This window comes from Dendrobates tinctorius, unplaced genomic scaffold, assembly GCF_039654945.1.
Source record: "Dendrobates tinctorius isolate UK_male_01 unplaced genomic scaffold, ASM3965494v1 ptg000032l, whole genome shotgun sequence".
NCBI classification, from domain to species: Eukaryota; Metazoa; Chordata; class Amphibia; order Anura; family Dendrobatidae; genus Dendrobates; species Dendrobates tinctorius.
The window spans coordinates 4,475,236-4,502,082 of record NW_027361700.1 but is presented as its reverse complement, the minus strand read 5'-3'; the positions used below and the strand labels follow the sequence as shown (position 1 = coordinate 4,502,082).

Here is a 26,847-nt window from a genome sequence, read left to right as displayed (position 1 = left end):
AAGTATGAAACCAGCCTAACCTTATATCTGCAGGTAATTGAAATTTTTTTAACATGACAGGTTACCTTTTAATGAATTTTGGGATTTTCGTAACCCCTTCATGACCTTGAGGCTTTCCCCTATTGCATTTCCGTTTTTTTTTTTGCCCCACCCCCTCTTCCCAAAGTCATAACCTTTTTATTTTTGGACAATATGGCCGTGTGCGGGCTTGTTTTATTGTCATTACGTGTTCACAGATACCAAACATGTATAGGTTCTGTTTTTTATTTAAGTGGTGAAAAAAAAAATTTGTAGTTAAAAATAAATAAATAATAATAATGGCGCCATTTTTCGAGACCCTTAGCGTCTCCATTTTCTGGGTGAGGGCTTATTTTTTGCACGCTGAGCTGTCTTTTTTTTTTTATATACCATTTTGGTGTAGATACAATCTTTTGTTATCCTGTTATGGCAATTTATTGCAACGTTGCAGCGACCCAAAAAATGTAGTTCTGATTTTTTTTTTTTTTTTTTTAATTGTAACGCCGTTTACTGATTGGATTTTGATAGATTGGGCATTTCTGAATGCAGCGATACCAGATGTGTTTTTATTGTTTTATTTTGAATAGGGTGATTGGGGGTGATTTAAACTTTTTTTTTTTTTTTTTTTAAGATGATGCTTAATGATATTGATTTACATTTGTGCCACCTTTTATGTCCGTACAGACTTCTTAATCTGTTTATTTGGGTAATAAGCATTGGCAAGGCTTCATGGATATCATATTGAGTTGGGGTCCTGCATAGGGAGAAGGTGATATTTCATTTATTGCCAGAACAGGGTAGTATTTCATTACTCTGAGCAGATATTTGCACAAATCAGTGTTAGATCTACAGGGAGTCATTTACATTAGAAAGAGTTTCACATCTCTGAGTCACAGATGTCCAATGTGTGGGTTACAACCCGAGTACTGGCAGAATCTGTTTATGGGGTCTTCAGATATCTTAAAGGGACTCTGTTCAAACTAAGTCCCCTGATCGGTGCTTCGCTCCAGGGCCAGTCATTTAAATCCACTTTCCCATCTCCTGGATTTCTAGAAAATCTAAATGTCCAACTGAGACTGTATGTGGGGGAGACAGGGCAAAAGCTTAGAACAAGGATGAATTCTCATCGTCACACAATAAGAGAAAAAAGAATGGATCTACCTGTGACCAAACATTTTTGTATGCTTGATCATAACACCATGGATATGAAGTTACTGGTATTGAAAAGTAACTTCACATCCCAGAGAGAGAGAAGAGTCTGGGAGTTCAAGCTCATAATGACCTTTAACACTTTCAGTGCTGGAATGAATGTGTCGCATGGATTTATGTCTTTTTACATCAATTAAGGAATTTGCTCCTAAGACCTTTTGGGGGCATCACAACACATTAGGAGACCCCAATCAGAGGACAATAAAACATTCAGGACTCCTTATGTATGAACTGGTCCAATATTTATGTTTCTCCCTCTCCCACAATGATAGTTCTGCTTCGTGTCACTTGTCTTATCTATTGCATTATTTCTGTGCTGTGTTGTGTATAAATATGTGATTCTTCAGATTTTGTATTAGTCAATGCCTGATGAAGAGACCTGAGTAGTCTCGAAAGCTTGCAATGTGTTCCAATCTTTTCAGTTAGCCATTAAAAGGTATCAGCCACTGAGTACTCTCAATTCTGAATATTTTTCTAGAAAAGGTTGGAGATAGATGGAAAACAAGCAGGTGGGAAGGTGTATTTAAATGACTGGCCCCGCTGTGAGTCATTCTGTGCTGACAGTCCCTATAAAATGTTTTGTTTGGAACTAGCTTTTTTCAGGTGTCTTATAAGACAGTGCCTCGTACATTCCTGCTGACAAAAGGAGAGGAAACCTTCTCATCTGTTGGTCTTCCACCACTCCTTCGTCCTGCCAGCAGGAAAGTAGAGCAACTGGGGATCGGCAAGTGAAAGGTAATGGTTTTTACTTATTTAGTTTGTTTTATAGAAATGGCATACTGTGGCTATATCTAAAATAAAAGAAAGGGATGGCAAGCTAAGGGCAACCCCTTGTTCTAAAAGTTTGACCCTGGTACAACAAAAAAGCCTATACTCGCCTCCCGTGGCGGGGCCTTTCCGGTGGAGTCGGCACTCCTGGTCCTGGTGCTCTTGTGCAGTTGTGACAAGTGAGCCTGGTGCCCAGTTAGGCCTCTTTCACACTTCAGTTTTTTACAATCAGTCAAAATCCGCCAGGTTTTGAAAAAAACGGATCCACAATTTTTTTTTTGCGGATCCGTTTTTTTCCCCATTGACTTTCATTATTGGCGGATCTTGACGGATTGCCGTCCGTTGCATCCGTTTTAGTGCGGATCTGCCATAATGTTGCTGTCCGTCAACATCCTCAAAGATTTCCAAATGGAGCTTGCAACGTTTTTTTGGCCGGCGGATCCTCCAGACACTGATTTAACCCGAAATTCTGTCTTGGTGCCAGACAAAAAAAAAAAATTCTCTCTCTCTCTCTCTCTCTCTCTCTCTCCCCCTCTCCCAGCGGTTCCTTTAAATTTCCTCATTTTGCGGATCCGTCAAAAAACGGATCCTGTGGCCTCCGTTCACATCAGTTAAGAACGGATCCGCTTGTCCGCCTTTTTGGCGGATTTTAACTGACACAAAAAACTGAAGTGTGAAAGAGGCCTTAGCGTTGACGTCGCTGTCCCCAGCTTCTGTCAAATTAAACATGAAGAGGAAGTCACAACTGTGGCTGTTCCCTGACTTTCCTATTCATGTTCAATTGAACAGAAAGTGGGGACAGTGACACCAGCGCTCATTAGACTCTGGTCTCACTTGTCACCGCAACCGCACTGGAGCCCTGGAGAGTGAGTGCCTATAAACCCGGGAACGGCATCGGCACGGGATGTGAGTGCAAGCTTTATTATTTTATTGAGGCCAAGCATGGAGTATGATAGAGTTGTCCAAGTAGTGGATAACTTCTTCTTTAAAGCACCACTCCAGTGTTTTTTTTTTTTTTTTGTTATTTCAGCGCTGGAGTGGTGCCACTTATCTGAGATCCCTTACTCTCCTATTATGCTTATCAACTGCCTTTTTCAGCTGTTCCCAGTGCATTTCTGGTCCAGATTCGCCATCTGACAGACTAGATCCATGACAGACCAGATCTGAGTCCACGGTAGTGGTCTCAAGCTTTCAGTATAGAGGGCCTTGTTCTGGCTGTCATAGACTTAGATTCCGTTGTGACTTCTGACTAGCTCAGCGATTCTGCAGGTGACATCCTGCAGAAATCCAACCGGAGTGCACTGGGAAGTATGATACTAGGGTCAGGGAACTTCGATTAGTTGTATGACTCCAGCACTGCAATAAAACAAACTCCACTGAAGAGGTGCTTTAACATAGTTCTTATCGTCAATAATATGCTTTCCTAAAAGCAAGACTCGTTCCTCTTTTCTGTGGATAATAGTTTAGGGTCTTGAGTGTGGGATTTTCCTCTGTTTTTATTTTCTCACTAGATTAAGGCCCGATGCTATCGCATCGAGAGGATAGTGACACACCTCTTGCCATGATAACCCTCAATACACACACACCTCCTCAACATACACTCCTCTCACCTTTCACCATCTCCACTCACATCCACTCACTCTTTCACTCCACATACGACCCTTTCTCTCACTCCGTCTCTCATACTCACACTGTCATCGTCGCTGCTCCATGATCCCCGACATCTTCTTCCGCCGGCGCCATCCTGGATCCCGACGTTGTCCACGCCGGTGACATGTTCTTGCGGCCATGCCATCTTGAGTATTCTGAAATCCTGCGAGTGGACATTAGTGGAGATAGTGAAAGGTGAGAGGAGTGTGTGTTGAGGAGTGGTGTGTTGAGGGTTAACATGGCAAGAGGTGTGCTGTGACGTCACCAGTTACAACTGGACGGAAGTTGTTACAACCCGGAAGCTGCTTAGCGCATTTATTATAGTAGATTAAGGCCCGATGCTATCGCATCGAGAGGATAGTGACACACCTCTTGCCATGTTAACCCTCAATACACACACACCTCCTCAACACACCACACCGCCTCAACACACACTCCTCTCACCTTTCACCATCTCCACTCACGTCCACTCACTCTTTCACTCCACATACGACCCTTTCTCTCACTCCGTCTCTCATACTCACACCGTCATCGTCGCTGCTCCACGATCCCCGACATCTTCCGCCGGCGCCATCCTGGATCCCGACATTGTCCACGCCGGCGACATGTTCTTGCGGCCATGCCATCTTGAGTATTCTGAAATCCTGCGAGTGGACATTAGTGGAGATAGTGAAAGGTGAGAGGAGTGTGTGTTGAGGAGTGGTGTGTTGAGGGTTAACATGGCAAGAGGTGTGCTGTGACGTCACCAGTTACAACTGGACGGAAGTTGTTACAACCCGGAAGCTGCTTAGCGCATTTATTATAGTAGATTAAGGCCCGATGCTATCGCATCAGGAGGATAGTGACACACCTCTTGCCATGTGAACCCTCAACACACAGTCCTCCTCAACACACCACACCGCCTCAACACACACTCCTCTCACCTTTCACCATCTCCACTCACGTCCACTCACTCTTTCACTCCACATACGACCCTTTCTCTCACTCCGTCTCTCATACTCACACCGTCATCGTCGCTGCTCCACGATCCCCGACATCATCTTCTGCCGGCGCCATCCTGGATCCCGACATTGTCCACGCCGGCGACATGTTCTTGCGGCCATGCCATCTTGAGTATTCTGAAATCCTGCGAGTGGACATTAGTGGAGATAGTGAAAGGTGAGAGGAGTGTGTGTTGAGGAGTGGTGTGTTGAGGGTTAACATGGCAAGAGGTGTGCTGTGACGTCACCAGTTACAACTGGACGGAAGTTGTTACAACCCGGAAGCTGCTTAGCGCATTTATTATAGTAGATTAAGGCCCGATGCTATCGCATCGGGAGGATAGTGACACATCTCTTGCCATGTGAACCCTCAACACACACTCCTCCTGAACACACCACACCGCCTCAACACACACTCCTCTCACCTTTCACCATCTCCACTCACTCTTTCACTCCACATACGACCCTTTCTCTCACTCCGTCTCTCATACTCACACCGTCATCATCGCTGCTCCACGATCCCCGACATCTTCTTCCACCGGCGCCATCCTAAATCCCGACGTTGTCCACGCCGGCGACATGTTCTTGCGGCCACGCCATCTTGAGTATTCTAAAATCCTGCGACTGGACGTTAGTGGAGATAGTGAAAGGTGACAGGAGTGTGTGTTGAGGAGGAGTGGTGTGTTGAGGGTTAACATGGCAAGAGGTGTGCTGTGACATCACCAGTTACAACTGGACGGAAGTTGTTACAACCCGGAAGCTGCTTAGCGCATTTATTATAGTAGATAGATGTATCACACCTATGTTTTTATGTGGATAAGATATTTACATAGTGAGCCTCAAGAAGGACAGTATTACTGATGTATGTAAAGTGCTATTGAAATAATAGTACTCTATTAATAAATAAAAAATTAATTATTATTACCTAAGTTATGTAGGTATGTGTTTGCTATGTAGTTGAAATCTACGTATGTTTGCCTAAATTTTTTTTGTTTTTGCCTTTTTTTTTTTAATCTATATATACCTATACCTATGTATATTTTTATGGATTTAAATATGTCTATGACATATATGTGAAAGAGATAATTAGTGTAAGATATATCTATCTGCTTAAAATATTTATATATATATAACATATATCAAGCTATGTATAGAAGTCTTAGAAGTCTATTATCTATATCTATTTAGAATGTAACTATTATTTATATATCTATATATCTATCAATTCCAGGACCAACTTAAATAGTTTAAAGTAAGACATTTTTGTAAACGACATTTCTAGTGAAGATTTTTGGGCTATTAGGTAGCAATTGTCCTTGAAGTGGTGTATCCACCACTTTGACCCTAACGTTGCTGCGTTGCTTTACTCGGGAGAATGCAACATACAATTGTCCATGGGCAAATACAGGTTCGGGCAAAAAAATTCCAACTCGATTGAGGGTCTGTCCTTGGGATTTGTTAATGGTCATAGCAAAAGCAGGTTTTAGAGGAAACTGTCGACGTTTTAATTTAAAAGGTAACCCAGTTTCTGAAGGACACAAATCGATGCGTGGAATAAACACAATGTCTCCTTCAGCTGAGCCAGTAATCACTTTAGCCTGTATGATGTTGCGGAGTAAGGCAATGACAATGAGGCGAGTGCCATTGCAGAGACCTTTCTTGGTGTTTAGGTTTCTTAATAGCATCACAATGGTGCCAATTTTAAGTTTTAAGAGATGTGATGGCATTCCTTATGGTGTCAGAGAGTTTAAAAATTCAACTGGGTAGTTTTCACATTCCTCTGCCTCATCAGCATCGACAGAATCATCACTTGTATATACAGTATAATCACCACTAATGCGATCCATTACTTTACAGTTCAGAAAATCTACGTCATCATTTTTCGGACATAGTATAGCATGTGATGCAGCAGTGTCGAGGCTTTGTTGGTCATTAACATCAATGCAAATATGGTCTCCAAAGATCTCGGTTACTATAGAGCCAGTGCAAAGCATGTCTGGAGGAATTTCAATGACATCCTCTCCAAGGTTATGTTCATTAGACAGCTCACCATTTCCAAGTTTAAGCAACCAAGTGCTGTATTCAGGATCAGTGGAGCGCATGTTGTTAATTAGCGGTAGTCTGGTAAAATGTTGCCAATGTTCTGAATATTTAATGCAGGAATCTACAATGTCTATTCTTGTCCCATGAGCGATGACGGGAAGACATTGTCTGAAGTCTCCTCCAAGAACAATAACTTTACCTCCAAATGGTGTTTTATTTTTTTCAGCAACATTTGTTGTCATGATGTCACGTAGAAGTCTATCTATCACATTCAATGCATGTTTTTGGACCATAGTGCACTCATCAATAATAAAAAGTTTTGTACTCTGTAAATGTTTTCCTGCATTTGTATCGTTTTTAATCCTGGAAACAGATGTTTCGTTGATCGGAATATGTATGCCATATAGAGAGTGGATTGTTCGGCCTCCTTGTATCAAGTTAGATGCTATTCCTGTAGTTGCTGCAGGTGACACAATTTCTCCTTGTCCTCTTAAATGATGTGTAAGTAGATGGTATAGGTAGGTCTTTCCACTGCCACCAGGTCCATCGAGAAAAAAGCACTTTGGTATTAAACTGCTATTTTGTAAAGCTTCAGTAATGACATCATAGGCAAAAAGTTGCTCCTGATTAAGAGTTTCTTTCATCTCTGCAGCTTTTTTTAACTCATAATCCTTATCATATTGTTTAAGGAGTTGTTTAATATTTTTTGGTGGGCGTGGTAAATTATAATCAGCAAAAGTTTTTCCATGGACTATGAGGACATCTTGGACATCTTTCATAGCATATCCTTCACAATCGATACACTCTTCAGTGTTGCTGTGGTATGTATGACAATAGTCTTGTAAAAAATGTTCCTTAAATTCATTCCACAATTCAAGTGGATTACTGGGGGGGCCAAAAATACAGATATAAGCAAACATGTCTCTAAGTTGGGAAGGCATGTTAAGAATGCAAGCATCTGTTAAAGTATGTCTCCAGATGCTATCATCGAATAATAATCCAAGTGCTAACGCAGCATCCTTAAAGGTTTCATGCATAACTCCATTGACGGTTTTAATGCTGTCAAAACTGGTAGCAGCTTTTACATGCAGTAACAACAAACGTAAATAATAGCGTTCTTGGTCTTTCACACTAACAGTATACATTCTTCCAATAACTGTGAGACCCCCTCGTTTTCTTTGTTCCCATGTGCCTTGTTTCCAAACGTAGTGTTCTGGAATTTCGCGGTAGAAATAGTTATGTGCATTGTGGTCGATCTTATTAAGGTTGAAATACGCCATAAGTGTAGAATTGGAATTGAGCTTTTGATGGATGTTGTCTGCAGAGTCATTCTCATGAAAATAGAGTGGTTGAGAATTAGGCAGATGTACGGCTAGGCGAATGATGGCATGAGATTGTTTATGCATAGGAAAAGCAAATATCCGCCATGCAGCCTCAGGTGCACTAACATATCTGGTATCTGTAAATTGGTGTGTTTCATCATGTTGGATGTTAGTTTGGGAAATTTCAAGGTTGGCTTTGTCATGTCCTTTGTAAACGTATTTAAATAAATATTTTACACTTTGAATGGAAGCACATATTTCTACATTAATATGGCACTTGTATTTGGTGAGTAAAAATGGGTTATATGGAACTACCCATGAATTGTCAATCGTCTTAGAATGGTGTTCATATGTTTTGCCAATGGGTCTGCGGTAAGTGGGATAGCCATCCTTTTCTTTGATGGTATATGGTTGGTTTTGTTTTGGGAAACCTTTGCTACACTTTCCAAGATCCATACAGGGAGAATTAGGATTGTGTTCTCCACAGGGACCATGAATCATGTGTTGAAGAACAATGTTATGGAGCTGAGGGTAGATTGTTTCATCAGGTATTTCAGCCCAGACTATATTGTCTATGTCCGCCTCAGTCCGTAATTTAGACAGGCTGTCAAGAATAATTAAAATATGAGCGTGTGGGAGACCACGCTTCTGAAATTCAATGACATGGACCATTGCAGTGACGTTTCCAAATAATCCACTGCTAATGTCTTTTAAGAGGGATTCCAGTTTAATTTTAAAGACACGTGCAACCAAGTCTGGTCTGTGTTCAACACGCTGCCACGGTTCTAAATGTGTAGTAATCTCATTCCACTTAGGATTACATGTCATGGTGATAAATAGATCTGGTCGACTGCCTTCAAAAGAAGATGGTAAAATGACGGTTTTCCCAATAGGGATGCCCTTTTGAACCGATTTTTTGAGTAGATGTTCTTGAAGGAGGCAGTAATCCTCCACTTTTAAATCTTTTTGGTGTTTGCGGATGTAATGTAGGCGATTAGCTTCGATTTTGACATAAGCATCTACTAAATATTGCTGTGTTAGCTTACCACCATTGAGGAGTGGATTAAAGTAATTTCTGACAGATAACATATAGCAATAGTATTGGAGTTGAGTGATCCTCCTCGAACTTTTGCCTTGTTGTTTGAGTCCATCATGCCATCCTTGGTCTCCATAAGGGAAAAATATTGGATAGAGGAGGGCATCCAAATTGCTATGGAGAATACTAATTTGTTGTGTTTTTGGAGCTAAAGGGTTATGGGGATCAGGTTTTAAATGAATTAATATGTCTCTATTGAAAGGTGGCTCACCATTGTCATTTTGAAACACGACTGCTACTTCACTGACAGTGGGATTATTGTAGCGTCGAGGGTCTTGAGTACGATCTTGTTTAATAGCCATAGTGATGTTTGGCATGACAGTTCCGTTTTGTAGAGATTTAATTTTCTCTTGTTCTTCCACATCACGTAACATTTGATAAGCTTCCACAAAAGGATTAATAGTTTGGATTTGAAGGGCAATAATGTTCATCAATGTAGGATGACATTTTTGATTTTCTTTACATCGTAAGCGTTGTTCGTTTGCGGTAGTGGTATCGAGAATGTAAAGTTGGGCAAATGCGCGTTGCTGGTCATCTGAGGGATGTAGTGTTCCAGTTCTATGATAGATCTGGCCATGTATGCGGAAACAGTATGGGCCATATCCAGGAGGTGGTGAAATATTTGCACCCATGGAGGCAAAAGCAAAGGAACTGTTAATACTTCGAATATTATCCATGAAATTTTTGCTAAATTCACTTTGCCCTTTCAGCAAACGTGTAAAGACATCAGGATATTGTAGTATGGGTACATGGACTTTACCCTTCTGACAGCAGAGCGTAAAGTTGTTATCAGAAGGTATCTCTGCTACAAAATGCAAAGCTTCGCACTGCTCACATACATGGGTCATGTCACCACAGCTGTGATCGGTAATACTATTTTCATCATTAGTGAAAATGTGAGGTTGTAGTAGAAGTGCATGTCCAACCGATGGGGTGCGCCTAGTTTTGAGACCAACGTATATTTGTCTTGGTTGCACTTTCTGCGGGCTAACTGCAGCTTGTATGTGAAGAAACTGTGCGTTGGTATTGAATGGTGGTATTGATAGGGCAGAAACAGATTGCTGATTAGTTATGTCAGTGAACGGCATATAGGATGAAGTGTGGTAGTAACTTGTTCCACATGCTGATGTGGAAGCATCCTGTTGTGAGTCTACTAATAATGATGAGGAAGAAGCCGTCTGTTGTTGGCGGTGATGGCGTGTAGAGGCTTCTTCAGCCAATGTAATAGATTTAGAGTTAGGGGATTCGTGTGTGAGACAACGGCGTTTATAAGCCTTAATCTTGTCAAGTCGATGCTGTTTTTCCTCAGGAGTCTCATTAGCACGGCGTTGTTTTTGTCGTAGTGCTAAAGCTGCTTTCCTTTCACTGGCATTGGCATACTGTGCATCGGTATTGAATGGTGGTATTGATAGGGCAGAAACAGATTGCTGATTAGTTATGTCAGTGAACGGCATATGGGATGAAGTGTAGCAGTAAATTGTTCCACATGCTGATGTGGAAGCATCCTGTTGTGAGTCTAATAATAATGATGAGGAAGAGGCCGTCTGTTGTCGGCGGTGACGGCGTGCAGAGGCTTCTTCAGCCAATCTTATGGATTTAGAGTTGGGGGATTCGTGTGTGAGGCGACAGCGTTTATAAGCCTTAATCTTCTCAAGGCGATGGTGTTTTTCCTCAGGAGTCTCATTAGCACGGCGTTGTTTTTGTCGTAGTGCTAAAGCTGCTTTCCTTTCACTGGCATTGGCATACTTTTTGTTATGACTCATGTTGGCACAGGTAAAGGAGTCTATTTGGCAGTTATCTGGCAGTGAAGAAGGCGTCCTGGAGTATTGTAGAGTAAACAGATACTAATTGACCCTGTAATTGCCCAGCAGTAGTTATGAAGTGGTAGTGGCAAATTGGCCCTGTAGTTAGACACCGGCAGAGGAGCAAGGCAGCAGTAGTTATGGCGGTAGAGGCAAATTGGCCCTGTAATTAGACACCGGCAGAGGAGCAAGGCAACAGTAGTTATGGCGGTAGAGGCAAATTGGCCCTGTAATTAGACACCGGCAGAGGAGCAAGGCAGCAGTAGTTATGGCGGTAGAGGCAAATTGGCCCTGTAATTAGACACCGGCAGAGGAGCAAGGCAGCAGTAGTTATGGCGGTATTGGCAAATTGGCCCTGTAATTAGACACCAGCAGAGGAGCAAGGTAGCAGTAGTTATGGCGGTAGAGGCAAATTAGCCCTGTAATTAGACACAGGCAGTGAACAGTCAGAGGAGCAATGCAGCAGTAGTTTTGGCGGTAGAGGCAAATTGGCCCTGTAATTAGACACCGGCAGAGGAGCAAGGCAGCAGTAGTTATGGCGGTAGAGGCAAATTGGCCCTGTAATTAGACACCGGCAGAGGAGCAAGGTAGCAGTAGTTATGGCGGTAGAGGCAAATTAGCCCTGTAATTAGACACCGGCAGAGGAGCAAGGCAGCAGTAGTTATGGCGGTAGAGGCAAATTGGCCTTGTAATTAGACACCGGCATTAAACAGGCAGATGACCAAAGCAGCAGTAGTTATGGCGATAGAGGCAAATTGGCCCTGTAATTAGACACCGGCAGTAAACAGGCAGATGACCAAAGCAGCAGTAGTTATGGCGATAGAGGCAAATTGGCCCTGTAAATAGACACTGGCAGAGGACAAAGGCAGCAGTAGTTATGGCAGTATAGGCAAATTGGCCCTGTAATTAGACACCGGCAGAGGACAAAGGCAGTAGTTATGGCGGTATAGGCAAATTGGTCCTGTAATTAGACACCGGCAGAGGAGCAATGCAGCAGTAGTTATGGCGGTAGAGGCAAATTGGCCCTGTAAATAGACACTGGCAGAGGACAAAGGCAGCAGTAGTTATGGCAGTATAGGCAAATTGGCCCTGTAATTAGACACCGGCAGAGGAGCAAGGCAGCAGTAGTTATGGCGGTATAGGCAAATTGGTCCTGTAATTAGACACCGGCAGAGGAGCAAGGCAGCAGTAGTTATGGCGGTACAGGCAAATTGGTCCAGTAATTAGACACCGGCAGTAAACAGGCATAGGACCAAGGCAGCAGTAGTTATGGTGGTACAGGCAATGCCAAGCATCCGCACAGCAAGTCGGCGTGAGGTAAATGACGCAATTTCACGAATGCAAGATGGCGTCGGCGAAATCTCGCGAGATTTCGCTGACGTCGTTAACACCTCTTGCCATGTTAACCCTCAACACACCACACCGCCTCAACACACACTCCTCTCACCTTTCACCTTCACTCACTCTTTCACTCCACATACGTTCCTTTCTCTCACTCCGTTTCTCATACTCACACCGTCATCGTCGCTGCCCCGACATCTTCCTCTGCCGCCGCGATCCAGGATCCAGACGTTCTCCAGGCCGCCGACATGTTCTTGCGGGACGCCATCTTGGATTTCGTGAAATCCCGCGATATTCAAGATAGCGTCGCCGCAACAACATGTCGCTGGCGTGGACGACATCGGGATCCAAAAAAAAAGCGTCGGCGAAATCTCGCGAGATTACGCCGACGCCATTTTGGATCCCGATGTCGCCCACGCCAGCGACATATTCTTGCGGGACGCCATCTTGGATGTCGTGAAGTCCCGCGATATTCAAGATGGCGTCGCCGCAACAACATGTCGCTGGCATGGGCGACATCGGGATCCAAAATGGCGTCGGCGTAATCTCGCGAGATTTCGCCGACGCCATCTTTTTGGATCCCGATGTAGTCCACGCCAGCGACATATTGTTGCGGCGACGCCATCTTGAATCTCGCGGGACTTCACGACATCCAAGATGGCGTCCCGCAAGAACATGTCGGCGGCCTGGAGAACGTCTGGATCCTGGATCGCGGCGGCGGAGGAAGATGTCGGGGCAGCGTCGATGACGGTGTGAGTATGAGAAACGGAGTGAGAGAAAGGAACGTATGTGGAGTGAAAGAGTGAGTGGACATGAGTGGAAGTGAAAGGTGAGAGGAGTGTGTGTTGAGGCGGTGTGGTGTGTTGAGGGTTAACATGTGCGTGTGTGTGTGGTGGGTGACGTCACCGGTTACAACTGGACGGAAGTTGTTACAACCGGAAGCTGGTTAGGGCATTTATTATTATATAGATAGGGTGTTTAAAATTTTATTTTCTAATCCAGACTACACCCTTTATATATTAAACAGGACCTTTTACTAATTTTTTTTTTTTGTATTTTTTGCACCTAATTTGTACTGTCCAATTGATTCTGAAACAGTGTTTTTTTTTTTTTTTTTCCTGTGCCAATCCATCCCAGAGAGATGCCTACAAATGATGGTACCACAGCAACTCTCTATGGGTGTGCACATGTTTAAAATGACCGCTATCAGAGGAGAAAAACCAATCGCCCACAGAGAAGTTCTGCTGAGTACAATCCAGTGAAAGTTCTATCTTGTTAAAGGGCACCTGTCATGTAGATAAAAAAAAACAAAAACTATTCTGCAGATATAGGGTTAATCTGCAGGTTGATAGCATTCTGACACTGTGCAGCTACCGCATTGAGAGCCCAGCTGAGAGAAAAATGTACTGTATTCCTTCCGGTAGCCTCTTTTTCAGTCACAGAGGCACTGTCGGCATGGTTTCAGTCACCCCTGACTGCGTAGAGAGTGATGGCTGTAAGGCTGTGTGCACACGCTGCGGAAAAGGTGCGGATTCATCCGCGCGGATTTTGTACAATCCGCAGGTGAAACCGCAGGTCAAAAGACCTGCGGATTGCTCTGCGGTTTTGCCCTGCGGTTTTTCATCTCCTCAATGGAGGAGATGGCAAACCGCAGGAGAATCCGCAGAAAGAATTGACATGTCAATTCCTTCTGCGGATTGAAAACCGCAGATAATCCGCGCGGAAAATTCCGCACCGTCTGCACTGCGGTTTTTGATTCCCATAGGGAATCATTGTACTGTACACCGCAGCAAAATCCGCAGCGTGTGCACACAGCCTAACAGAGAGTCTGACCGGCACTGACTCACAGTCGTCATTAATGCTAAGCCAGCTGTCAGTCAGCACTGGGGTGTGTTCACAGCTGCCGCGTGACTGAAGCTGTGTCGGCCGTGCCTCTGTGACTGAAAGCCTGAGGCTGTTGAAAGAAAGAAAGCTAATTTCCTCCTGGCAGCAGGGCTTTCAGTGTGTCAGAATGCTATTAACCTGCAGATTAACCCTATATCTGCAGGTAATTGGAGTGTTGTTTTTTAACATGATATGTTCCCATTTAGTGAATTTTAGGATTTTCGTAACACCTTCATTACCTTGGGGTTTTTTCTGTTATTGCATTTCCATTTTTTTTTTCCCCTTGTTCCCAAAGTCATAACTTTTTTTTGATTTACTGGTTAATATGTCCATGTGAGGGCTTGATTTTTGCTGGAAGAGTTGTACTTTTGAACTACACCATTGTTTTTTTTCAGATCGTGTACTGGAAAACGGGAACAAAATTCCAAGTGTGGTGAAATCGCAAAAAAAAGTGCAATTCCACAATTTTTTTTTTTTTTTTAAACTATGTTCACTAAATGCTAAAACTGACCTGCCATTATGATTCTTCGGGTCATTACGAGTTCACAGATACCAAACATATCTAGGTTCCATTTTATTTAAGTGATGAAAAAAAATCCAAACATTGCAAAAAAAAAAAAGAAATAATAATGGCGCCATTTTTCCAGACCTTTAACATCTCCATTTTTCAGGATCTGGGGCTGGGTGAGGGCTTATTTTTTGTGCGCTGAGCTGACTTTTTTTTTTATTGATACCATTTTGGTGTATATACGATCTTCTGATAACCTGTTAAGGCATTTTGTTGCAATGTTGCGGCAACCAAAAAATGTAATTTTGGAGTTTTTGATTTTTTTTTTTCGTTACGCCGTTTACTGATTGGATTAATTGTTTTAGATTTTGATTTGGCATTTCTGAATGCAGTGATACCAAATGTTTTATTTTGAATGAGTTGTTTGGGGGGTGACTTAAACATGTTTTTAATATTTTTTAAACATTTTTAAACGCATTTTTTTTAACTTTCCACTGGCTTCAAAAGTCTCCATGGGAGACTAGAAGCTGTGATCATCCAATAGCCTGTACTACACATAGCAGGGCTGGAGCCCTGCTATTTGTAGCCAAAATGCTCATAGCAATTCGGCAATGACAACCACAGAGGTCTCCTGCAGACCCTGGGTTGTCATGCCCACCCATCTGCGACCCACGGTCATGTGACATGGGCACCGATGGGCAGGGTTTGTGCTGCGCTTTTGGCGCAAGCATGTTAAATGCCCCTGTCATTGATTCCACCCGTGGCTGTTTAGGGGCACAGGTCAGCTGTTGAGATCATCTGACGTGCCAGAAAACATGCTGTCTAAGTGCCGGAGCCCTCATGGACTGCAGAGATATGACCTATGATGAGGACAAGGTTTTCCTTTTGACCTTTGTGTGGTTAAGGGCATTGTTCTGTCTTGCACGTTCTCACGGTTTAAAATTTGATAAACAGCATAAACCTTCTCTGTCTTCCAAAATTAGTGTTCTCTGTAGTCTAACTTGTTTATTGGTCAACAGATGGATGTATAGAATAGAAATGTATGAATGTGGATGGTAAAATAGATATACTTTATCCAGGATAATGGAGTTTTAGTAACATAATGCAGGAGAAAGTTTTATACAACTGTTCTGCTAGACTGCTTCTTACAAATGACTGCTTCACCAGGACCTTCTTACCCAAAATGTATTGGTTTCTCCCACAATGCAATTAACTTCTTTACAGAAAAGCAAACTGTAATGCAATCCGTGTCTCCAGATGGTGCTATTGCCACATTAGATGTCACTAACAGAGTATTATAGCTAATTAAAGTGACAACAGTAATTTTAACCTAGTCTTTTGCTGCCCTAATAGGCAGATCAGGCATTGTTCTTCCATCACTTTTTATATTCTATTATTTATATGAATTGGCTGTGAAAAGTTATCACATTTACTTACATTTTATGGTGCCACTTGGTGTTTAAAGTGAATAACAATGGTCTTGTTTTGTTAATCTTCATTGAGCAGTTGGTTGGTCACGATTACTGTGGAGGTCGCCAATTCTTTCATTCTATGATTCTATGTCTATCTGTAGAACTGAATGCTTCTTACCGATGCTCAGTCACTCTCTGCACAGCCAGGTCTCTTGATAAGTGACTAAGAGCAGACAAGAAAAGTAGGTTTTTGGATAAAGCCTTTGAATGGTTAAGCCCATCTTCATAGACAAGCAATTTCCTGCTTATTCAAATTTTCAGCATACTTTTATGGAAGGCTGATCACTGATGCGGTCTAGAATGTGATCCGTGCACTGACATGGACTAGAATTAAGAGGCTAAAGCATGCTCCAGCGATCATGGTCAGTTTCAAAATGGTTCTTATATGATGAATTAAAAAGGGCTTGTCAGCAATACGCATGTTTTGATCTCTAGCAACGGTGGTAAGTAATAAATTGCAAAGTTGCTTGTATTTATAGTCACACTCCGGCTCCAACAATATGCATTTATGAACATGGGAGTGACTATGGAGTGATTTTACACTACATGCATGTCCTAACTAGTCATCTTTTTTTACACACATGTATGGTAAGAAATCATTCATTATAGATCAGGTGATTTTCTGGATTTTGTTTTCTCATTTTGACTCTCATAGTTGAGGTCTACCTATGATGTCAATTACAGGCCTCTCTCATCTTTTTAAGTGGGAGAACTTGCAATTGGTGGCTGACTAAATACTTTTTTCCCCCACTGTAGTATATCCTCCATTTCAGGGGACCCATTGTGGATTTTAATTATTTTTGGTGTGGCTTCACAATGGTTTCTGGTGAAGTTAAAACTGTGCCTTTCTGAGTATCTTACTATATGTATTGCTATGTATAGGTTTGTTTATGCTTTTTTTTTTCTTTTCTTTTAGTTTTATTTGGATAAGCATCGGGCCAATTCACAAAGATGGGGGAGCTTTTCCGCAGCGAAGAGATGACATTGGCTCAGCTGTTTCTCCAGTCTGAAGCTGCTTACTGCTGTGTCAGTGAACTGGGCGAGCTGGGGAAAGTGCAGTTCCGTGATGTAAGTGTTCAAAATTGTGCAGAAAATGATGTGATATCGAAGATCTGCGTTACATGGGTAAACTTACAAAGTACTTGTAAAAACCAGCAGGTTTGCAATTTAACTTCTTATTAAAATAGTTCTGCTGAGCCCCATCTTGAATGGAAGGGACAGGTGCATGTTCGATACCCCCACCATTTGCCTGTGGCACTGCTTGAGAAAGCCAAGTAATGCGCTCCGTTATCTCCGGCAGCCACATACTCCCCATGCAGTTTAACCGTGGCAATGATTGCTCCATGTAGTTAGAGCTGAGCATCAATATTCTTGCTTTATTGCCAAGAAAAAACCCTTGTTTCGGTTACAAAACCTGACCATGCAAAAAAAAAATAAATCTTTTTTTATTCTTCATTTCCTCTACTTGAAGCTAGAGAACACTCACCGATACACGTGATAAGTCTGCAGCTGTGAAAAATATCTTTTAAAAATCTTAACCTTTTTTTTAGTCTATTTTTTCTTATTCATTGACCACAAGCAGAGAGTTGGTAAATGGTGAAATGTTTAGTGAATACGGTATCATCATAGAAGACTGAACAAGGTGGGATGGATAAGTCACGTCGCTTATGTACAGTCACAGTTTTGTGGGTTTCTTTGCATGACAGGTAGTGAGGTAGACAGGTGCATGACAGGTAGTGAGGAGGAGGAGGAGCGCCGAGGAGATGGCTGCTCTGGCATGAGGCTCCTGAGTTTTTTTTTAGTTTTTTACCCCGTTTAACTGTTAATTCTTCCTTTGGAGCACTCACCATTGCGTAGCTACAGGATTCGACAGAGCTGGGAGTAGTGTGGAGACTGCGATCAGCTGGGACTGGTGTCTTTCTGTCCTCGTGAAGCTCTGTGCCTGGATTCAGCTGGGAGAGAGTGAAGCTGCTGGCTGCCTGCCAACTTCCCTACAACTTGTAACCAATTCCAGAATGCAGATGATCCCGGGATAGGAAAGCTGGTGGAGTGTGCGGTGCTGGAGTTGTTCTGGAGATCTTGTGGTCCACGTGGAGCTGCAGGGCTACAGGATTCGGCAGAGCTGGGAGTAGTGTGGAGACTGCGACCAGCTGGGACCGGTGTATTTCTGTCCTCGTGGAGCTCCGGGCCTGGTTTCAGCTGGGGGAGAGTGAAGCTGCTAGCTGCCTGCCAACTTTCCTACAACTTGTACCCATTTCCAGAATGCAGATGATCCCGGGATAGGAAAGCTGGTGGAGTGTGCGGTGCTGGAGATGTTCTGGAGATCTTGTGGTCCAGGTGGAGCTGAAGGGGTGAGCTGGGCAGGTTTGGACTGACTGTTGGCATGTTCCCTGATGTCCCTGTCTTGTTGCACCCATGCCCTCCCCCCCAGCAGTGCTGGAAGCACCCTTTATGGAAAGTTGTACATTTAACTTTGCTAAGCTGTGACTGTTCAGTCTTTATAGCTACAAGCTGAGTGTAATCATGGCCACTGCACTCTGTAAACCTACTCTTATGATTTCAAGGGACGATTTATTATTCTGGAATCATCCGCAATTTCTCATGGACTCCCCTTCTTGGAGCATGATTGCTAATTCAACAATTGTGCACATAAAATCCATTACTTCTGTGAAACCTGTGGAGGTGTACTGCAAGAGAGGTAGGAGAGGAGGAGTCCTGGCACGCCTTCGGAGGAGAGGGTTCAGAACAGCTCTTCCTTCACTCCACTTGGCTAATGTCCGTTCCTTATCTAACAAAATGGAGGAACTGAACTTACTTTGTAACATGAGATCTGATATGGCCAATTCAGCTGCTCTTTGTTTTATTGAGACCTGGTTGAATGAGACCATCCCTGATTGTAGTCTGGATCTACCTGGTTTTGTTATCTACAGAGCTGACCGTGATTGTGTAGCTTCAGGTAAACAAAGGGGGGGTGGGGTATGTCTCTACATCAACACTAGCTGGTGATGTGATGTTAACATACTGGGAAAAGGTTGCTCTCCAGATCTAGAGTACCTTGCACTCAATTGTAGACCATTTTACTCTCCAAGAGAGTTTTCATCTATGGTTCTGGTTGCAGTATATATTCCCCCCCCAAGCATCTGTTAAAGCTGCTATTGGTGAATTAGCATGCAAAATATCAGAATGGGAGAAAGGATCTCCAGAAGCATTTGTGATCGTAATGGGGGACTTTAACAAAGGAAAACTCAACCTGGATCTCCCCAAATTTACTCAACATATAAACTGCTTCACGAGAGGGAACAATACGCTTGATCACTGCTATACAGTCATAAAAGGGGCCTACAGGGCAGTGAGGAGAGCAGCAGTGGGCTTTTCAGATCATTGTCTAATTCATTTAATTCCAGCCTACAGGCAAAGGTTGAAAACATCCAAACCTACAGTTTATACAAAGAAGACATGGTCTGAGGAGGCAAAATTGCAACTACAAGCATGCTTTGAATGCACGGACTGGGAGGTATTCCAGGAAACATGCTCGGGTCTGGATGAATGGGTTGATGCAGTGTCCTCATATATCCGTTTTTGTGAAGACACGTTTATTCCATCCAAATCTGTCCACTTTCGGGGAAACAACAAGCCGTGGTTTACAAATAAAGTCAGGTTGATCCGTAAGAGAAAAGAGGAGGCTTATAAAGCAGGCGATATTACTGAATTCAAGAAACTTAGGAACTCGCTATCTAAAGAGATCAAGTTAGCCAAACACGAGTATGCAAAGATTCTGGAGGAAAGGTTCTCATCAAAAGATAATAGATCTGCATGGAGAGGATTAAGAGAGGTCACCAATTATAAAAGCCACCCCACTATAGTGAACCCCAGCAGAAGTCTGGCAGCAGAGTTAAATGAATTCTACTGCAGATTTGAGGCAAGCTCTACACACAGTGGCTATTCATCTCTAAGCTCCTCAGTCTGTTCATATAAAGATCATTCATTGTGCAACACCCAAGTAGTGATCTCCGAGGCAGAGGTGATACGCATCCTGAAGGGACTTAAGGTCAAAAAGGCACCTGGCCCTGATGGTGTATCTCCAATGTGTCTGAAAGTATGTGCTACCCAGCTTGCCCCTATACTGACAAATATATACAATGTGTCACTGAAAGAGTGCGTTGTACCTCAGTGTTGGAAAAATTCTACAATTATCCCTGTCCCCAAGAAAGTGGGATCCTCTGAGTTGAACGACTATAGACCAGTAGCACTCACATCTGTAGCTATGAAAGTCTTCGAAAGAATTATGATGTCCCACCTGATAAAATTCACGCAGAAGCTATGGGACCCGCTTCAGTTTGCCTATAAGGAGAATCGTTCGGCAAACGACACTGTCAATCTGGCACTGAAGTACATTTTGGATCATACAGATGAACTGCACTCATATGTCCGGATTCTTTTCATGGACTTTAGCTCAGCGTTCAATACCATTGATCCGAATTTACTTCATAAGAAAATGGTAGCTCTTGGAGTCCCTCTTAACTTATGCTTGTGGATTTATAACTTCCTGACAGCCAGGATACAGAGTGTAAAAGTTGGACCATTCACTTCGGACACCTTGGTCACAAACATCGGGGCACCTCAGGGGTGTGTTTTGTCCCCGTTACTGTTTTCTCTCTATACGAATGATTGCATCTCTTCAGTAGACTCAGTAAAAATCTTGAAATTTGCCGATGATATGACACTGATTGGTCTCATCAGGGGAAATGCTGAAGACTTGTATCGGAGTTAGGTGGAAAGAATATGTGACTGGTGTAAAGCCAATAATCTTGTACTCAACACTAAAAAAACTGCTGAGATGGTTGTGGATTTTAGGAAAGATCAACATGAGATACTTCCAATCTACATCCATGACGAAGTGGTTCTTAGGGTCACAGAGACCAAATTCCTTGGTGTTATCTCTCATGATCTTAAATGGGGGAAAAACGTGGATGCTGTTATAAGAAAAGCACAACAGAGGATGTTCTTCCTGCGTCAGCTGAAAAGATATGGTTTGTCTAAGAATCTGCTGATCTTATTCTTTAATGCTGTCATCAGATCTGTGATTTGTTCCTCTCTGATAGTCTGGTATGGGGGAGCCACTGCGCATGACAAACTCCGCTTACAAAGGACTTTCAGAACAGCAGAGAGAATTATAGGTTCCCCCCTGCCTAAAATCCAGGATCTTTATGATAAGAGTATTCGATCCCACGCATTGAAAATTTCATCCGATCCCTCTCACCCGGGACACTTCTCATTCCAACTACTCCATTCAGGACGTCGCTTCAGAGTCCCCAAATGCAGCACCAACCGCCATATGAACAGCTTCTATCCACTCTCTGTTCAACAATTAAATCGTCATGTGTAGACTATATACTGTATCTGTCTTGTTAGATGTTACTTGTTGTATCTGTTGTTATATATTATGTTGCCTCTTTGCCACAAAGAATTCCTTGTATATATGTAATATGTACTTGGCGATAATAAATTTGATTTGATTTGAGGTCTGTTCCCCCCAGCACTTCTAAAGAAGAGCGTTGTCTGCTGAATCTCAGCTTTAGCTCTTCAGAAGAGACAATATCAGGAAATTACAAAGAGAAATAGTTTCCTGTGACAACTCTGCTCGGCAGCATCAGGACAGCCTGTCTGAATGTGTGACTGAAGTTACTCCATCCCATGATATACAGTGATGTCTGAAATATTGCCAGGTTTATCATGATTTTTACTGTATAAAATAACTTTGATTCCAAATTAGCCTGTGTTCATAAAAATGTTCAGTATTTCTGCACAGGATTGCTGTGGATTTAATATTCACAGCTGGCTTGTATTTCCATGCTTTTCTGCCTTTTGTGCATGGAATAGAAAGGAGTGGAGACCAAGCAGCCCAGATACTGCCGTTCTCAAGTTGATCAGTTTTCAACAATCTGTCAGCAGGCTTTTGATATGTAATCTGAAGACAGCAGGAGATACAGGCTGAAACAGGGAATTCAGGCATCATAGAATCGTAGAGTTGGAAGGGACCTCCTGGGCCATCTGGTCTGGATGTGTCACTTTTCAAAGTGTGTTCTGTTGTTTATTAATTGTCAAGGATTAACATAGCCAACTAGTCCCCTCCTGTGATGAGCAGCTCACTGTCTATAGACTTGGTACACAAAGAGCCTGGTGTGGGTGGGGCTAGCTTTCTCAGCTCTGCTTCATTGTAAATCTAGAAGCTCTGATTGTGTCAGAATGACTGCACCCAGTAAACTAAGTGATTGGATTCAGCTTCTCTTTACTGAAATTGCACTGCTCTCAGATGAGGTCACAAAACCGTGCTGACAGATTCCCTTTAATTGTTAATGGGCAAACTGCTATCCTGACCATTCGCAATTAATACTTTCATATTGTGTCTTGCCTACTCGGTTTTTTCTCTGTCACATTGTTTGCTCACAATGGCACCTGACATGCAGTTGTTTTTTTTTTTTTTAAGCATCAAGTGATAAGTCACTTCTTAAAGTTAAAAGGCTTTCCACGTTCAGAAAAGTGGTTCAACCCTAAATGCTTTTATAGATATATATATAAAAAATACTCTCTGGTCTCGATGTTTTGGCTGCTGTGTTGACATCACATTGACCGCTTACCTCACTGCTGCAGCTGGTCACTGAGCTCGCTCATGTAGACAGCATAGCTGCTGAGCTATGTGTTTGGCTGCAGCTGTGATATGAAGTATTGAGGTCATTGATTTAAATGACTGAGACCAGAGCAGCAACAGAAAGCAAGCGCTGGACCCCGGGGAGATTTAGTATTTTCACTATTCATGATGTGTATAAAATGTTTGGGGCCCACTTTTAAAGGGTGACTGTGAACAAATTGTCGCCATGGTGTTCTGCTCCATACACTGTATACATCCGGCCGCCACTGGAGGGGATACCGGCTGAATGGTTGGCTTTGCCCTGTGTTTTACCCCCACTCATCGTATAGTGATGATGGGTCCTCAATATACAAGTACGGGACAATTTCATTAATATTCTGTCTGTATACTGACATATTCTCTCTCGCTCCATTTCTGTATGTACGTCCTGATAATGGAATTTTATTTGTTAGGTAAGTGTTATCGATCACTACGTACAATCCTTACACGCTAATGTTTTTTAAACATTTTTATTTATTTAGTTAAATCCGGATGTGAACGTTTTTCAGAGGAAATTTGTTAATGAGGTCAGAAGATGTGAGGAGATGGACCGTAAACTGCGTAAGTGTACATTTTCCTTCACCTTCTAGGGCCCTCATTGATTTCCCTGAGCTGGGCCTCATGAGACAGAACGCTCATCATAGAATCGTAGAGTTGGAAGGGACCTCCTGGGCCATCTGGTCCAACCCCCTGCTCAAAGCAGGATTTGCTAAATCATCCCAGTCAGATGTCTGTCCAGCCTCTGTTTGAAGACTTCCATTGAAGGAGAACTCACCACTTCTCGTGGCAGCCTGTTTCACTCATTGATCACTCTAACTGTCAAAAAGTTTTTTCTAATATCTAATCTGTGTCTCCTCCCATTCAGTTTCATCCCATTGCTTCTAGTCTTTCCTTGTGCAAATGAGAATAAAGTTGATCCTTCTACAATGTGACAGCCCTTTAGATATTTGTAGACAGCTATTAAGTCTCCTCTCAGTCTTCTCTTTTGCAAACTAAACATTCCCAAATCCTGCAACCTTTCCTCATAAGACAGGGTTTGCAGACCGGTCACCATTCTGGTCGCTCTTTTCTGAACTTGCTCCAGTTTGTTGATGTCTTTTTTAAAATGTGGTGCCCAAAACTGGACACAATATTCCAGATGAGGTCTGACCAAAGAGGAGTAGAGGGAAATAATGACTTCACGTGATCTAGACTGTATGCTTCTGTTAATACATCCTAGAATTGCATTTGCCTTTTTTGCTGCTGCATCACACTGTTGACTCATATTCAGTCTGTGATCTATTAGTATACCCAAGTCTTTTTCACATGTGCTGTCACTTAGCCCTATTCCTCCCATTCTATATATGCTTTTTTCATTTTTATTGCCCAGATGTAGTACTTTGCATTTCTCCCTGTTAAAAACCATTGTGTTAGTTGCTGCCCACTTCTCCAGTTTATTTAAATCTTTTTGAATCCTCTCTCTCTCTTCTCTAGTATTAGCTATCCCTCCTAGCTTTGTGTCATCAGCAAATTTAATCAGTTTACCCTCAATTCCTTCATCTAAATCGTTGATAAAGATGTTGAACAATACAGGGCCCAGGACAGAGCCCTGTGGTACCCCACTTGAGACATTCTTCCAACTGGATGTGCAGCCATTTACGACCACTCTTTGGGTCCGATCACTAAGCCAGTTATGAATCCACCTAACAGTTGCCTTGTCAATTCCATACTTAGTCATTTTTTCAATAAGGATTGTATGAGAGACTTTGTCAAATGCTTTGCTGAAGTCAAGATATACTATATCTACAGCATTTCCTTGATCCACCCAATCAGTGGTACCGTCATAGAAGGAAATTAAGTTAGTCTGACATGACTTATTAGTTACAAACCCATGCTGACTCTGTTTAATCACTTCATTCTTATCTAGGTATTGACATACATGTTGTTTAATAATTTGTTCAAAGAGCTTTCCTGGTATAGAAGTCAGACTCACCGGCCTATAGTTGCCTGGGTCCACCTTCTTCCCCTTTTTGAAGATAGGAACAACATTTGCTCTTCTCCAGTCTTCTGGCACTTCTCCTGTTCTCCAAGAATTTTCAAAGATTATGGAGAGGGGTTCAAAAATTTCTTCTGCTATCTCCTTCAGTACTCTGGGGTGTAATTCATCTGGACCTGGAGACTTGAATTCATTTAGGTTAGCTAAGAGTTTCCTCACTATCTTTCTGTTTATAGATATCCTGGATTCTTCTATTCCCTTAATAGGACAGTGAATAACAGTTGATGTTACATTTCCTTTCTGAGAGAAAACAGATGCAAAATAGGAATTTAAAAGTTCAGCCTTCTCAACATCCTGTCTTACCATTTCATCATTTTCATCCTGTAAAAATCCTATAGCATCTTTGACTTTTCTTTTACTTTTGACATATCCCCAAAATCCTTTATTATTGCTTTTGACATCTCTTGCAAGCCTCAATTCATTTTCAGCTTTAGCTAATCTGATTTGTGCCCTGCAGGTTCTGCAGACGGCATTATATTCTTCTTTAGATATGCCTCCCTCTTTCCATTTTATAAACATTTTTTTCTTCCTTTTTAGCATGTGCTTAAGTTCTGTGTTCATCCATCCTGGTTTCCTTAAATGCTTCCTATTCTTCCCTCTTTTCGGAATTGTTAACAACTGTGCTTTGAGAATTTCATTTTTCAAGATTTCCCATCCTTCCTGGACATTTTTGTCTTTAAGGATATCCAGCCATTGGATCCCTCCAATTCTCTTTCTGAATCCCTTAAAATCTGCCTTTCTGAAATCTAACCTTGACGTCTGAGTCTTCACAGGTCTTCCGCCTCTAGTTATCCAAAATTCTAAAATCATTGGTACTTATTCAGATCTTTATTTAATGACTGGTTTCATTTTCTGCTGTCACGTGAGACTTTTCTTGCAGTTACATTTTGCCATCATATTAATGACAGAGTTTACGCACTTCCATCTGATGGCACTAATGAAACCCACCAAGAAATAATGGGCCTTTCACACATTTTGTGACGCAACAGCGATATCGCTAGCGATCTCGCTTTCTGTGACACGTACATGCGACCGGCCCCCTCGCTGGATATCGCTGATTGCGCTCGAATGGCTTGGGCCATTTTCTCCTCGTTGGCGTCCCGCTGGCGCCGACTAGCGACGCATGGACGCAGGCGGAAGTCATCTCTGCGGTGTGACAGGTAACAGCGACCGCCGACGGATCACTTATCGCTGCTGCGTCGCTGGTGAGATCTGCCTGTTTGGCAGCTCACTGGCGACCATTTAGCAATGCACCAGCGATCCTGACCGGGTCGTATCGTTGTCGGGATCGGTGGTGCATCGCTAAATGTAATGGGACCTTAAAGTCTTTGTGGAAGTTGTCTCCCTTGCTCTTATTCATTCTTGTCTTAAAAAAAAATCTCATAAAAGGCTGATGTCCTGTTCTTTCACCTACAGGGTTTGTAGAGAAGGAGATTAAAAAAGCAAGTATCCCAATTCTTGACACAGGGGAGAACCCAGAAGTTCCCTTTCCTAGGGACATGATTGACCTGGAGGTGAGCTTATAGGCTGCTATGCATTTATTGGTCTATTATCCACTCCTTCTTCTTGAGAGTCTACTCTTCTGTTAAAGGGATTTTCAATGACCTGGATATTGATGACCTAGACTTAGGTCATTAATGTCAGATCTGTTGGATTTCCGGCACACACACCCTCCCCCCACTCCCCATCCACCTCTCACGATCATCTGTGTGCCACGGCCTGATGCGCACAATGTGCAGAGCTGAACGCCATAGCTCCGTACACTCTGTAGTGGCCGCTCTCAGGTACTGCAACTTGGCTCCAAATAACCGCAACAGGAGCGAAGTTGCAGTACCTGAGAATGGCCACTATATGGTACATGAAGGTTTGGTGTTCAGACTGTAAACATCATGTCCATTGGAATCTGCACACAGCTGATTGATGGAGGTGCTGGGTGTCCTACCTATATGATATTGATGACCTTGGGATCTAGGATAATGCAGTCTTAGAAAGGTGTTTTAAAACTGCCGAACTGATTAGTTCCGTTCTAGT

General features: G+C 42.7%; 1 protein-coding gene across 7 annotated transcripts in view; it reads left to right on the top strand.

The window, feature by feature from the left end:
• ATP6V0A1 (ATPase H+ transporting V0 subunit a1) overlaps positions 1–26,847 on the top strand; it is a 167,717-nt gene that overhangs the window by 48,517 nt on the left and 92,353 nt on the right. For all 7 annotated transcript variants that reach the window (XM_073572337.1, XM_073572330.1, XM_073572336.1 and 4 more), the window contains exons 2-4: positions 17,010–17,161; positions 23,264–23,342; positions 26,233–26,330. In XM_073572337.1, coding sequence (XP_073428438.1) covers positions 17,045–17,161; positions 23,264–23,342; positions 26,233–26,330 — 294 coding nt within the window. In that variant the 5' untranslated portion in view covers positions 17,010–17,044. The remainder of the gene's footprint in view (positions 1–17,009; positions 17,162–23,263; positions 23,343–26,232; positions 26,331–26,847) is intronic.